This window comes from Trichoderma evansii (genome assembly GCF_050947405.1).
Source record: "Trichoderma evansii strain SZMC 28006 chromosome Unknown GGI43scaffold_16, whole genome shotgun sequence".
In the NCBI taxonomy this organism is placed as follows: Eukaryota; Fungi; Ascomycota; class Sordariomycetes; order Hypocreales; family Hypocreaceae; genus Trichoderma; species Trichoderma evansii.
The window spans coordinates 730,367-744,733 of NW_028145190.1; the positions used below are offsets into that span (position 1 = coordinate 730,367).

General features: G+C 44.8%; 6 protein-coding genes across 6 annotated transcripts; all 6 read right to left on the bottom strand.

The window, feature by feature from the left end:
* Nucleotides 1–99: 99 nt before the first annotated feature.
* Nucleotides 100–1,005, bottom strand: GGI43DRAFT_410476 (uncharacterized protein). Its single transcript, XM_083206625.1, has 3 exons — nt 424–1,005; nt 251–350; nt 100–188 (listed from the first exon to the last, which is right to left on the bottom strand). The coding sequence occupies exons 1-3, from the start codon at nt 530–532 to the stop codon at nt 158–160; spliced, it is 240 nt and encodes a 79-aa protein (XP_083058676.1). The 5' UTR covers nt 533–1,005; the 3' UTR covers nt 100–157.
* Nucleotides 1,006–1,622: 617 nt separating this feature from the next.
* Nucleotides 1,623–2,267, bottom strand: GGI43DRAFT_385793 (uncharacterized protein; the record flags this gene model as incomplete). The annotated part of the gene is made up of 2 exons (XM_083203702.1): nt 1,623–1,995; nt 2,065–2,267. 2 exons carry the CDS (start codon nt 2,265–2,267, stop codon nt 1,623–1,625), a joined length of 576 nt encoding a protein of 191 aa, XP_083058677.1.
* Nucleotides 2,268–4,483: 2,216 nt separating this feature from the next.
* Nucleotides 4,484–5,124, bottom strand: GGI43DRAFT_410480 (uncharacterized protein). Its single transcript, XM_083206626.1, has one exon. It carries the CDS (start codon nt 4,763–4,765, stop codon nt 4,499–4,501), a length of 267 nt encoding a protein of 88 aa, XP_083058678.1. The 5' UTR covers nt 4,766–5,124; the 3' UTR covers nt 4,484–4,498.
* A 410-nt stretch (nt 5,125–5,534) lies between these two features.
* GGI43DRAFT_109813 (uncharacterized protein) lies at nt 5,535–6,789 on the bottom strand. Its single transcript, XM_083198902.1, has 2 exons — nt 6,274–6,789; nt 5,535–6,206 (listed from the first exon to the last, which is right to left on the bottom strand). Exons 1-2 carry the CDS (start codon nt 6,660–6,662, stop codon nt 5,660–5,662), a joined length of 936 nt encoding a protein of 311 aa, XP_083058679.1. The 5' UTR covers nt 6,663–6,789; the 3' UTR covers nt 5,535–5,659.
* Nucleotides 6,790–7,392: 603 nt separating this feature from the next.
* GGI43DRAFT_109814 (amino acid transporter) lies at nt 7,393–9,761 on the bottom strand. The gene is made up of 3 exons (XM_083198903.1): nt 8,170–9,761; nt 7,698–8,095; nt 7,393–7,633 (listed from the first exon to the last, which is right to left on the bottom strand). The coding sequence occupies exons 1-3, from the start codon at nt 9,289–9,291 to the stop codon at nt 7,498–7,500; spliced, it is 1,656 nt and encodes a 551-aa protein (XP_083058680.1). The 5' UTR covers nt 9,292–9,761; the 3' UTR covers nt 7,393–7,497.
* Nucleotides 9,762–13,651: 3,890 nt separating this feature from the next.
* Nucleotides 13,652–14,350, bottom strand: GGI43DRAFT_410485 (uncharacterized protein; the record flags this gene model as incomplete). Its single annotated transcript, XM_083206627.1, has 1 exon — nt 13,652–14,350. A coding segment is annotated over exon 1 (391 nt), but the record flags the coding sequence as incomplete, so codon positions are not given.
* Nucleotides 14,351–14,367: the final 17 nt, after the last annotated feature.

Genomic DNA, 14,367 nt, shown 5'->3' on the forward strand with positions numbered 1-14,367 from the left:
CTTATTTATCTGTATATAGACATGAGAAACCACTATAACAACTACTATGACATTGAAATCACGAATAAAGGGTCTTATAATAGCAACTTAGGAAGAGAATTGAGCAATATTAATTATTTATTATTATGTTACAGTTGCATCAATCATCGCTCGTCCGCTAATTTGAAATCTTGGGGTTAACCTTGCTTCTAAATTTCGCACATCACATTAGCACTGTACATCTTCGGTCATTCTCAGACTAATTACTTACCCCGTCACCTTCTCATACATTTCTCGGCCGGCATCGGTGATCTTCTCTTGAGTGTTGCGATCGATGTTGTAGCCAGCCTTCTTGGTGCCCATGCCAAAAGCTATACGGAAAACATTAGCCATTATTCGTTCTTACTTGCCTATGATTTTAGACTAGGGGAAGATGATAGTTACCCTTGTCGACGTAATCGTCCTTCTGGACTCCTCCAGCCTGGGGAGCGGCAGCGCCTTGGGCAGCTGGCTGACCCTCGTTCTTGTTCATAGCGTTCTTGACGAAATCCATGGCTGATTGGTTTATATGTAAATTATTTAAATAGTGTAATGATTTGTTCTGTATTCAGAAATTGAGTGAAAAGACTGAGATTCAATGATTCGAATGTCGAGTAATCAGGGCTTGCTCATCCTATATATACCCTCTTCACCCCTCACCGGTGGCTTATTCAGGAATCCAATCGAGATCTTTGCCTGCAGCCATGGCTGATAGCCCGGTTAATCATAGCTGACGAAACGAACGAATGACGAAGCTGTTTTCGCCGTGCCTCGATTCTAAGTAGTTTGGCTCATCGAATCATAGCTTGAGGCGATGCTACCTTTCTCCGCATACGTCATAGGCTTGTCAACTAAGTACAGTGCCAACATGTGATAAAAATCCGGGAATCCACCCAAGATCACCAAAAATCTCCAACCAAGGCAAGCTTAATTGGGGAAACGGCTGGGTGGTCCTCTGATGCGATCTTGCATCATAGCTTATTCTCGATTTACGTGTGCCAAGTTTTGGGAGATTTTCCCGTCCAGAGGTTTGAAATATCCTAAATATAGCCCAACGTAATCAAGATTAGCTACACGCTGCATGAACTATGCATATTCCAACTTAATTAGGTCAATTCTTATTTAAATTCAATCACACAATGGATTCTAACATTTCAGAAAATTACATTTAATATTTACTGCTGCAGTTGATTCATTCCGTATGACCGCTCTCCGCGATCTAGTAAACGACACGCTGCCTCTCTATTATCACTATTATATTACCCAGTTGTAAACAACAAACGCTTCCTGAACGCAAACCAAACGTTCCAGCCAAGCACATAAATTCCAACGCCCGCTCATAATGCATGTAAACGTTTTAAAAGCATCATCAGACATCAAACATTCAGATGAACCCATCCGGCATCAACATGGCATAAGATTATGTCGTCTCTCCCAATGATTCGTCCAGCCTTTGGCTGTAGCTTCGAGGATTCGACTCCGTTGTTGGCCACTTCTTGAGGTGGAGATTTCAAGCTTAGGAAGCTTGATTCCTACAAGCAAGAACATTGACCTTTTTATTTTATTTTCGTTCCATCTCTTTCAACCTTCACTCGTCATTAGAATTATGATCTGGCAAAGACCTGGTAAGCCATAATCATAACCCAAAACAGAAAGATGGCTCCTGTCAAGGCCATGGCAAAGACCAACTCCCAGCACTGACAGATCATCTTTTGCTCCAGCCACGCCAGTGTCTCCTGCGTCCTGCCTCTTGGATCCTGGTTGAAGACGTTCATATCGCAAGTGCTCTGAATAGATCCGTTGGGTCCCCAAAGCTCGAGGGATACAACGACGAGACCGACGAGCCACATGACAAACAGCATAAAGGCGCCGATCATGACGATAGCAGGTAGCAGCCGACGTTGAGCAATCAACCAAAAGATGCCGAATATGAACAAGATCGCAATGGCGCCGACCGTGATGAAGTAGGGAAAGTACCTGTACCACGTTGCTGTTAGCGCTCAACTGCTTCACATTGGAACGAGGAAATGGATAGTAAACACGTACCAAGGAATTGACAGCTCGAGTTGGTTCTGGATCTGGATGAAGTTTCCAAAGACGCCTATGATGGTGCTGGAGCATAACAGCATGATAAAAATCCAGAAATTGAGCTGCAAAGGCGGCCAATTGTAAGTTCGAATATGAGTGGTTACGACCTTGCGCTCATAGACGACAGAGGTGCCGCTCAGCATTGAGCGTGATCCCGCCATCATGATGGTTGTAGTAGTATTGGTACGCCTAGCTCACTCTCGCTTCTGTCGTTATTGTCGTTCGCCGCCACTTATAAGCTAACGCTCTCTAGAAATTTCGACCGATTCTCCGTATTTCTTTGTTCAATCGTCTCTCGATTCGCTTATCAAGGCTGGTAGGAGATTGTTTGGCTCGCCAAATTTCGAAGAATTAACAACTGCGGTGGGAAGTTCTCTCTGGACGTCTGCGTATAATAATGTTGGAGAAGGTTTGTCTCGGTATATAACCAGAGAGCAAGAGAAAACTCCAGGGGGCCACAGCTGACCGGATCTGGGCCTCGTTGGTTCCGATAGGTGATGCGATGTGGAGCTTCCCTTTTGCTTCTTTGTTCTTCTTCCCTCGGCAGGCCACTCACAGGCCGTCTAATGTTCCGTATTTCGCAGTCGTGCACTCCGTAATACTCCCGGTACAAGGCAATGCGCAAGACAATACCGTAACAAGCACTGGAAGAAAACAGAGCCGATCAAGGCCCTACCGTCCTGTCGGATGCCGGGTCCTCGATGCGGGTTCCCCCTCAGGGCCTGCTTGAGCGCCCAACCAGCTGCTGTGTAAGAGCCCAAGCCCCCACTGCGGGCGAGGATGTGGATGAAGCGTGTCGAGCACTGATTGATGAATCTCGTTGAGGAATGTCGGTCGAATCAGTCTTCCCCTTGCATGTGCGTCGGTCGATGGAGGGGATGGTGAGGCGTGAACCAGGATACTTCGTAGAGACTATTGACGCTCACCGCTTATGAAGACTGCTCAAAGAAGAATAAAAGTGACAGATGAAAGGATAGAGAGAGAGAAAAAGAGGATCAGTCAGTGCTACGGCTGCGGTGGTCAACGGCTGATGCGATGCGACAACTCATGTACATGCAAGTGCACGCGTTGTTACTGCAAACTTCTAGTGGGAGAGGAGGGGCTGCCATGGTTGATACTAGAAGGCGGTATGGCGGTTTCGAGGTGGCTGGCATTGCTGTATTCCTCTCTCACTTTTTGTTGGTAGCTAAAAATAAGATGGCTGGGGACAGTTCAGGAACGGGAGATTCGCAGCTAATGATAGGCTCAGGTACATGCTCCAGTCCTGCAGACTAACACAGTGGGTGAAGTCTAAAGCTTCCTTGCTATTAGGCTCACTTTTCCACGCAATATTATGTCGACCGTAAGATTAATAGAGTTTTTTCCCTTAATGTAAAACAATGTCATCTGTTTATATTAAACAGTAGACAGTAAAATGGGCATTGCGAAATGGTTGGTATCTGAGCAACCATACAACAGCTGCGTAAGTAAGCATGACGCTATGGGCTTTGTATCGGGCAATTTCCAACTACTGGAACAGCAGCCGCCAGAGCCAAAACAAGACGTTTCTATCTCACTGTTTCTTATTTATTTACAACTTTTCGCCTCCCTTAGTTCAAAATGGAAGAGTATTATAGTTTAGCCGACACATTATATGTTAACTAACGGCTAAGAAAATGATACTCAAGTTTTTTTTATAGACACCTACAGTGTAAGGCTAGAAGTGGGATTTCTCTCTCTGAAGCTGTATCAGTCTTACAGCGGTTACTCATCGGAATTATGTGTCCAACTTCTACTCTATAGTAAATTGTAGAGATGGCCATTTCCACGGCCATTGATCCTAGACGGTTCTTTCTAGACTAGGTGTCAATGATACAGTACAAATACTTAATTCTACACACTCTTACAAAGTAGCGCCGGAAATGGCCAAGCTACATACAATTCTGTGCACTTAATAGGCTTATATAGATCTAACATTCCATTGTAGATCCTCCACCTAAACCAGCTCTACCTAATTATACAAACGGTGTACGCCTTCATTCCAGATTTGCCTCAAGGCAATGATAAGTACTCTCATCGAAACAATTATTCTGATCATGATACATACGTATATGTTAGCATGGGTAAGTATAGAATGGTTTTACCTAGACATAATATCAAAGCATGCACCAGTGATGGCCCTCTAATTATAAACTACATATATAATAGTTGCATCTATGAATAGATAGTTGCCTTTCAGATTCCGGGGTATCATAGTGACGCCCCCCCTTCCGGCTTTAATGTTAGCCTTGCACTTGAGTCTTGGTGAAGTTTTATTAAATGTAAACCATTCTCTTTAATTCTTATACACAAGTTATTTGTAAATATTTGAGCAAAATAGACCTAGGAAAACCTTATCGTAACTTCTCGGGTTTCATGCCAGGATACACAAGCGATGAAGACTGTTCGTAATACTTGAGATCAATGAAAAATCCCAGACCGTTCCTCCTTCTGTCCGTGGAACTAATGATTTCCCATCTTCCGAGATAGTCACTTGCCATCGTTTTATGCTCGACAGGTCATTATTGCTCGCTGCATGTAATACATGTAATATATAGCCTCCACTCTCGTCCCTATCTACAGTCAAATATTGGGTGTAATTGGATTGATGCTGTTTCATGCAGATTTTGCCCCTGTCCATAGCAAGATATGCGCCGGAGACGGTGTTGCGAAAGAGATACCAGTTGTTCTTCTTATGACAATGCCAGAAGCTGCCGCCGCCCGGAATAGGTTTTGGTATGCATTTCAGCTCTCCACTACAAATAGTAAGGAGGAGGTGCGGCTTTTCTCGAGCTCGAATCAGGAATGATCTGCCTGCTATAGGTGGATTTTGAAATGCTAGACTAAGATCAACGGGTCGTTAATCTTGATCAAGTTTGAGAATATTCGCAGCCATGGATTCCGAAATTGTGGAAAGAGTACCCGTAGGTGTTGGAATGTTGCTTGCTGAACTGCTAGTGAAATCATACACCTCTTGCCAAGATTGGTCGTCCATTATCTGGGTACACGTATCTTCAAATGAATCTATGGAGCTCTATTTCCGGGAACCACGAGCGCCTTAAATATTTTTCGATAACAGCTGTACAAATTTGCATAGTACATGGAACTCACAGTAACGAAACGGTGCAAGCCACGTATGACGAAAGTTCAATAAATTTAAAGGCAGACACTGGCTTCGGTCAGTCATGTATAGCATAAAACAGTAACTCAGCTGCTACCAGTTTAGATCGAAATCTGTATACTCTGCTCTTGCTGAAGGCATAGTCGCTGGGCGCACACTATGATTCCGGAATTAGGAAGTACATGTATGTAGATAAATGCAGCAGTAGCTTTCCTCTTTCACTCTAGAATCATAAAGATGCGCATCAAATAAAGATATTCATGTTTGTAGCCTTGGAAAAAGAAAATTAAAAATATCTTGAATTACTATACATCTTCATTCATACAAGTCATACAAGTTATCAATCTTGGCTTCGTATCATTTGCGTACAATGGGCATCAGATAGTCCCGTGGTTTGTTTCTCTCTCTTCACATCTATTCCCTATCATCTGGATGGAATACCAGCGCTCGAACCTCGATACTCTCCCGCGCTGGCGTATCGGCAGCAGCACTTGGGTCTACAAATGCAGTATGCGGCACCCGTCTAGCTCTTCCATCCGTCTTGCTGTCAAAACACTTGATCAATAGGACCTCCTCGGGCACCAGTCCAGATTTGTAGAACCACCTCTGAGATTCATTATGTCTCACGCCGAGAGTCTCTCCATTTCGGTTAGGATAGATCAATGGCACAGGCACAAGATCCACTTCTGCAACTGAGTGTGCTTCAGCTACGGCCAGAGGATCTCTCTGGATCTGTCGAATCGGACGCCAAACATTTATTAGCTGAACTCGTCCCTTTAGAAGCTCATCTGCTTCCTCGGGCAGGTGAAATGGGACACGAGAGAGAGCTGCGCTGTAAGACTGGTCAATGTGAACGCGATTGACGGGGCCACGGAGAACGGTAGACTTTGAGCCAGTGGCATCGCCGGCGAGAGGCCGGCGAATAGTATGGTCAAAAATGAAGATTTTGGATGCTCCAGTTCTTCAAAGACAAATATTAGTGAATACAGAAGAGAAAAGGGAAGAAAAGAGGTGAAAAGGATACTCACACGTCCTTGAGAAGCTGTTCCGTCTCTGGGTAGTAGTGTGCCTTAATATGTTCGTCGTCCACAAAATCCTTCTCAACTGAAGTATGACGGTGAAACTGGAATCCAGTTTTGTCAAGCGTATATTTGTCCTCTTGGCCTGTAACATCTTGGATAGTCACTTTATGCTCTTCAGTCGGCCGTTCATTAAACGATGCGGCCTGTCCAGCGTACTGAGGAGCAGGCGGAGAGCCGTCTTCATTATCTTTGTGAAAGTAAAGAACAGTATCTACGTCGTGCTTTGGAACCTTCTGTTGAACATTCTTTTGATCAAGAAGTGGCTGAAATTGAACTCCTTGGACGGAGCCAAAGCCAGAGCTAGTGGAGACGCTCTGAACCGCTGCTGCTGCCATTGTTTTATTTTGCTCTCTTTTGAGTTTGACTTTTACAATAGAGAGACCGAAATTGGGTTTGTTCAACTAATCTTGTATTATTCAATCCAAAAGACGTATCTGTGTATTATGAAACTTTTTATTTCCCGGGTCCCGTGTGTCCTATATACCTAATTGCATTGCACGGAGTACGTCTTATCTAGCTCTACATATTCCCCGCGAGCACGTCATTTTTGGCAACCATTCATCAAGGGAGTCGATCGCCCAATGAAATAGTACATATCCAACCCAATCGAAGCACAGTCTCATAATCAAGATTTAGTTTCAGCATTTTCCCCTCAATTATTTGATCCGAGGTAACCTGATTTGAAATCCGTTTTATGAGCTTCACAGTTATCATTCGATCTAAGTAAGGGCGCAAGAGCGGGGGGTTAGCTGCCAGAGCTCGGAATTAGGATAGATGTGATATATCGATTAGACTTTAAGCGAAATGAATGAAGCAACTTAGTATTACAAATGCGAATCCTTCCTAGGCTTACGTATACAGCTCGTCTTACAAACTTATGAGATGTATGAATGATGAATGAGAGCATCGGAGATCATCGGTATAACAGTAGAGTAGTCAAGTCTACATCTGAGCTACCCATGCTATGTCAATTTCCAATTCGTTTCGCAAGTTCGGGACACAATTCTTTCGATAAATCAATAATACTGTGAGGTAGTACTAAATAGCTGCTTTGGCCTGCCATGACACAGCTCTAGAGCTTGGGCTCAGCTTATAGTCTTAAACTTAAAACACGGGAACTGAAACGTTCTTTCTATACATGTATCTATAAATCGCGAGGATATGGCCAGTTTATTCATATTTATGCACGAGCCGCGTGATAGACGTCCCGTCACCCAGAACCTCCGTCTCTTCCTCCAGTGTATAACCTCTCCACTTGGGTAAAAGAACCGTCCAGACATACCAGTATAGGACGCCAGCCACAATCCTAGTAAAAAAATATTAGTTTTAATGTAAATCTTTATACCGGGCTGGGAAGATTGTTGACTTACGTGCTCATCCCCACCACTGCATAAGTTGCGTACCAAAGTCCTCCAGAGAGTTTTTCTTTCGGCGGGAAAAACGGTGCCGCAAGAAGTGCAAGACTTAAGAGAGCTCGAGCTGCAATGGTAAATAGCCACGCTTTATAAGGCCTCTTCAAGTCAGGTCGCTTGAATCGCAACCATATAAGGCCAACGCCCAGAGCAAGGCTGAACACTTGGCCGGGATAACCTTCCACGTCGAGGATGAAGGAGAATGCTTCTGAAGTTGGTGGTAACACAATAACCAAGAATGAAGGGACAAAATTGACTATGAGGCCACCCAAAGGCGAGTTGAATGGTTTCGTTGATGCAAGGATATCCGAGTAAGGTAGAAAGCCTTGCCTAGCAATCTCCTGCTTCAATCGAGCCTGATAATCATAGAAGTTAGCTCAAGTTCATGTATTCCGTGACTCGAAATAGATAATAAAACTTAAAAACTTACCATTGCAAATGCAACAACAAAAACATTTCCTACCGCAGAGAGGGCTACAGCCAGAGGCAAGATCGTTTTACCCACTTGCTCGCCAAATACACGCCGAAAGAAGAGTGCCGCAATCAGTTCTCCGCTTCCCTTGATTTCATCAATAGGAATTACGATGAAGTATGCGATGTTGATGAGCGCGTACATGGCGGAAGACGTAAACAGCGCTGTCAATGTTACAGAACGTAGCGTCCGTACGGGGTCTTTGACTTCGTTCAGCACGTTGCTGATATTATCCAGGCCGGCATAAGAGTAGAACACCTTGAATAGCCCCGTCGATATGACGCCCCAATTCCACACGCTATTATCCCACAAGTGATCCCACGACAAGGGGTTGTCGCCCGATGAAGTATCTAGCCTCGGTCGGAAAAGTACGACGTAGAGACCAGAGAAAATCATAAAGATGATGATGCCAATCTTGACCCAGCCAAGAAAATCCTGAATCTTGATGCCCGCCTTGGGAGCCAGCCCATGAGTCGCTGTCACAACTATCAGTAGAGCAGCGGCCACTGCTTTCGCAGCCCAGCCACTTGCATTTTCCACTCCAAAAGCAAAGAATACGTAGCGGCTAAAGATGATGCAATTACTGGCTGTGAACCCTAAGAACACCGCGTTGATTGCGACTAACGTAGTTGCAAAGAACCGTGGATATCTATAAGTAAATTCGAGATAGACTTTCATGCCTCCAGACCGCGGCAGCATGCATCCATACTCCAGGGACACAGACAGACCAGCGGCTGCAACGACTGTACCGACAATCCATAATAACAGTGATAGTCCAGGGCTTCCAACTTGCTGCAGAATCGCTCCAGGTGTGGCAAATATACCGCTACCGATGACTCTGGATATCACGATGATGTAGGCGCTCTGCCAGCTAAGTGTTCGGCCCAGAGCAGATGTCTCTGGCAGTACGTCGTCTTCAACTGCTCGCGATGGCTGGATCTCGCCGGCATTCTCTGTTTCGCTCAACGTCGCTAGCGTATCATATTTGTTATCATCCGGTCCAACAGGTAATGGGCTTGGAGAAGCTGGAAGCAATGGCTGCCGTTCTCCGTTATCGTTGCCGCTCTCATGGCCAGCCATGATGTATGCTTTGACGCTACTGTTGGTCGAATGTAGAACTCGAGTATAATGGCGAGGAAAGAAAAGAAGGGAAACAATGACCTTGACTTTTCATTCTCCTCTTATCGGGCACAAAAAGTAAAAAGAGACGCTCTGCCCAACGGCCTGTTCGGATTGCCAATAATAACCATCGCTACATGTACCCAGAACCATATTTACGGTGCTGATAAAGCTAAGAGGCAATGCCCACACACAGCAAAGCAAGCACTGTCATCCCGAAGATCCCATGCCTATCAAGAGCCAGCATGACATACACACGAGACGCGTCCTCGTCAGCTAAAACGTTTATTGCGCGATTGGTTTCATTAATAAGGCAGAGAACGCCGCCCGTGGCCAGTTGTCGAGACACCCAAATTCCATGGCGCGAATCTCAGGCCCTCGCACGCCATCGACTTATTGCCGTAGATAGGAGGTAAGCACTTGGGCGCTCCTAAGTTTCTACTAGCGACGGGAATAAATGTTTAAATTATAGCGATATTATCTTAATAGCGTATATACAGGGCCTACTAGCATTCTTATTGACTATTGTTGATATGCGCGGCAGGTAGTACAGGATATAATTCCAATGCGCGACATTGAATGCTGCACGCTCTTAGAGTGAACCCCAGGTTCGCTTCACTACTACTAGTTTTCTAGATGGCGCTGTCTACTTAGCAGTGCCTGCTGATAAGATTCCAAATGGGCTGGGCAATTATTAGCTCAGGGGAATTGAAAGCCAATTACATATTCAGTATACCTGGGTAAGTTGGGGTTTCAACTAGCCGGCTTTGTCAACTTGCGCCTCCTTTCAGCCATCAGCTCTTCTTATTAATCAACGATAATTAAGGCCAGGCTCTTGCGCATTGATTGAGACTGTGCCACTTTGTTTCGGTGTGTCTTAACCAGTGTATTGTCGCAGCTTGTAAATAATTATTCTTTTGTTCTATATGGTCGTTTTGAGTACATGTCGTATATCACCTCAATTAAGTCTTATGCGTACCTTCTGGATTGTAGCACAAAAATATCACAGCTAGGCTATCTTGTGCATAAAATATTATGCATTTAAAGCCCCACAAACCATCCATCTATTTACAGGCCAAAATACGATCCGGTTCATCTCACAGGCATCTATTAATTTACCATCCGGCTTCGGATGACAAGGAGACCGTACTTTTCTAGAATTCGATTTGTAAACCAGAAGCAAGTTCCAGGGTAGCTTAGGGTTACCCACTCCAATACCCAGAACGTGGAGCTGGTACGGGCGATCTCCCGACCGATCTAATCACGATGAGATCGGAAGCTGAATAGTAATACACTAATAAGCACAGGACCACTCTAGACCGACTGCCTCATACAATAGTTTTTCAGCTGTTTCGCATTTAGCTGTCCTAATGACAACTAGTGTTTTATACCACACAGAATATCAGGCCACAAATAATGAAATGACTCCATACGCGTCTACATTCGCATTCCATTGGTGTTTCATTTAAGCTTAGCCACACATCCAACGACCCTATTCAGCTCATTCAACCAAGGATACTAATCCACAAGTAAGGTCTCGACCTCCTCTACTCCAGGGGGGAGAAAGGAAACCGGTAAGTCAAGATAGTATCCCTTTTCTCGGATGACTGCCATGTATTGAACCGCCGCACCCCTCCTCCATGAGTTCTATGCCTTGCTCCTGCAAGATCCACAATTGACCGACTACTCAGCTCTAGCCTACCAAGTGGGCATGACCTGAAATCCGTTGAGATATTCTGAGCCTATCATTACAGTTCAGCAGTGGCCATTTTATCGGTGGCCAGAAGCGGTGTACCGTCGGTGATCCTTGATCCTTGCGCCGGCTTGATTGGCTTGAATTCACCTTCACGCAGGGGAACGGGATCGATTATGCGTGGCTATGGGGTGAAAGACTTATTTCTTGTTGTAATGCCTCGCTGTTGACTCTATCTATGCGAACGCACACTGCTAGACCCTATTTTCATTGCTCATCCATCTACCAGCGTGTTTTTTATCCAGCCAAGCTCCATGTCGAAATAATCATCGGCAACTTATACTAATTGGAAAAAATTGGGCTTATAACTAGATGCTAAGATATAGAGAGCTGGAGATAGCGATTGTGGTAGCCAATGAATGAAGCTGATCGAAGGGAGCTTATAGGTCACTACATGTATGTACATGTACTTCCAATCATACTCCTCATCCGAGCGTCGGGTATGTCCGCTCATAGTGCCGCAGTCGATAAGTAGGGGGGTGTATCTTTGGCTTCTAATCTTGTCATCTCCCTGAATCCTGGAACCAGTACCCGGGAAAACAACCAATACTACTCATCATATTCTGATATTCACACCCTTGTTCGGTATAACATGAGCCCAGTCCAGCTGAAAGGGAATGTTCGAGTATCCTGCGGCTGCAGCGGGCGACAAAATAGAATCAAGGCTGCAGCAGGAGAGTATAATGGCAAGTATGACGTATTGTTCGTCTGTTTGGACACCAGGACCCTCAGGGGATGTGATGTGTCATTTGGCTATCCCGTGCATATTGTACTCTGTCAGATTGGCTACCAGGAGAATCATGGCCTAGGTCCCACGCGAGGCGAGGCTACCTAACATTTACCCTTTTTACGTGTCATCTGTATGTGCGGAATATACCATGCAGTAGCACACGCTAATAACTTCAACAAATTCGAGCTGCAGTAGCAGCTATGCTGCACCCGATGAGACAACAACCTTGTATGGGGTGAACTTATAAAAGAGAAAAGAAGCAGCCCTCTGTAATACTATAGTATTTCCTGAACTTTGGCTGTCACCGAATATATAATTATAGCATGCACATATGCTACTCCTTGCTGTCGAGTGACAAAATACCTGCTTTATTTGTTCAAACTTACGCTACTTGTTTCACCCTCTTGATATTGCCCCTGCTAAGTATCTAGTTCTCAATTGGCCTCGTTTCCGAATACCATGTTCATTTTGGGGGCTGGTTTCTTCTATTTTAGCTAACCTTTGCAAGATTCTTGCTGTCTCTTCTTGGCACTGGGCCTGTGCTTCGTTTCTCAAGTTTCAACAATTCCGCGGATGCACACCACTATGCACATACGCATATACATTTTGGCTTTTTATGCAGTTTGTTTCACGTACTCATGTATCGCGTTACATCAAAACTGCCAAGCAGTTTGGAAGGTGGTAGTGTATGCTTTTTTTCGCTGCTTCTGCACATGTCTCTCTTATACTAGAATAAAGAAATGACTCTATTCACAACCAGAGCTTAAGTAATACAGAAGCTAATACATATGTACAAGTAGCAAGGGGTTCTTTCTTAAGAGCTATTACTAGTGAAATTACTCTACGAGAGAAACAGCAGGATGTCAAGGGCTTACCTTATATGATACATAGAGTCAATACAAGCTCGGTATCAATATAGCCAATACCACTGCGTCCATGGCCGGAGTTACCTCCGGCTTTTCAGGGTTGTTGGAATGTCGGCAACCATGTACGTCACTTGGTCACCCATCAAAGCTGAAAGTCTGTAACTTGCCCAGGATATCCTTGTATTTACGTGCACACATATCCCAGTAACGTATTATTACACACATATGTGATCATACCTTTGCTCTGTAACTGTGATTTGGTTTGGGTCCGTAGTATTATAATCTCGGTAGGAAGTACTAAGCCAACCAGCGTATTCAATCAAGTAGCTTCCAATAGGTAGTCGCAGTTTCATAACTGATTTACATTTTTTTACGTGGTAAAGAAGGAAACGCTTCACATCACTAGGCTACTTCCTGGCATCGACTCACTCAGCGACCAGTCCATGGTGGCAGCGAGGCGAAGTGGTTAGAAAACAGCCACCGCAAGGAGGTGGTAGGGGGGAAGGGCCGACGATATTAAATCCGCGGTAAGACAATATAGATCACGCGTGGGTAGTATAAAAAGGAAAGAAAAAGCTAAACGAGACCGTCAGACACCCTTGTTCCCCCCAACACCACACCAAATACGCTGTGCCGAGTCGTAGTATTAGTATTATAGTAGTAGATACTGTTACATTCAACTCTGTACGTCTTTTCAGCTCGTCGCTTAGCTAAATTTCATTTCCTCATGCGGAATATGCATGAGAAATCGCCATCGCTCCCCCGTTCACAATGAAGACATGAAAACACGGGCTATGATAGTAGGTCCTGTCTTGTAGCGTAGCGCTAACAATATCTAAACCCATGCTCGTTGATTCGCCATACATCTACAGTGGCACCGTAAGTAAAATTGCGCACTTATGCAACAACTACAGTTTTTGCAAAATCAGAAAAAAAAAGACAGAATATCATTATCTTATTATTTATTATAGCGCATAGCACTATTCAGGCTTATTAATATTCAGTCATACATCCCGGTCAGCCTATTCCTGCCAGATGACGTTGATTGAGTACATGTAGGCAGATATCTTGCATTGAGCTAGATGACTTAGATTGAACTAGATGGCCTAGATTGAACTAGATGACCCTGGTTTTATTGTGACTTATATCAGCTTGTAAGTATGAAGTCCAAATGCACCTGGAGCTACTTTTAAAAAGCAATTCTGCTTGGAGCACAGCATCTGGATGTCCTGATTCGTCGTCGCTTTTAGCACTGTTAACAAGGCTCCACGGCCAAGCCTCGACGGATGGCGTATAATAAGACAGCCGTCCCAAAGAGGACAACACAACACCCCTTTATGGGGCGAGGAGGCTCCTTCGCTCCAGCCCGGGCGCCTTGGGCGGCCGCAAGGCATATCTATCCGGCCTTTTGAATACCGACTGCAGAAAATCTCCCAGTAGAACGCCTTTGACGACATCATGCGAATAATAAGTATCAGACGAGAAAAAAGAAAGGCATCCAATAGCGCCGCCCATTTGGGCCTAGCCGTAGTCATCATCCATGCATATCGTGAAAATTACGAAATTCAGGTCCAATCGCCGACTCCGATTCATAGCAACCCGGCATGCTCTCAGCATCGAAGTTTGAGCCTGCTTTTCGGTGCGGCTGCGACCCTGGCTGCAGCCCAATCCACTGTCTCAGAGCCGCT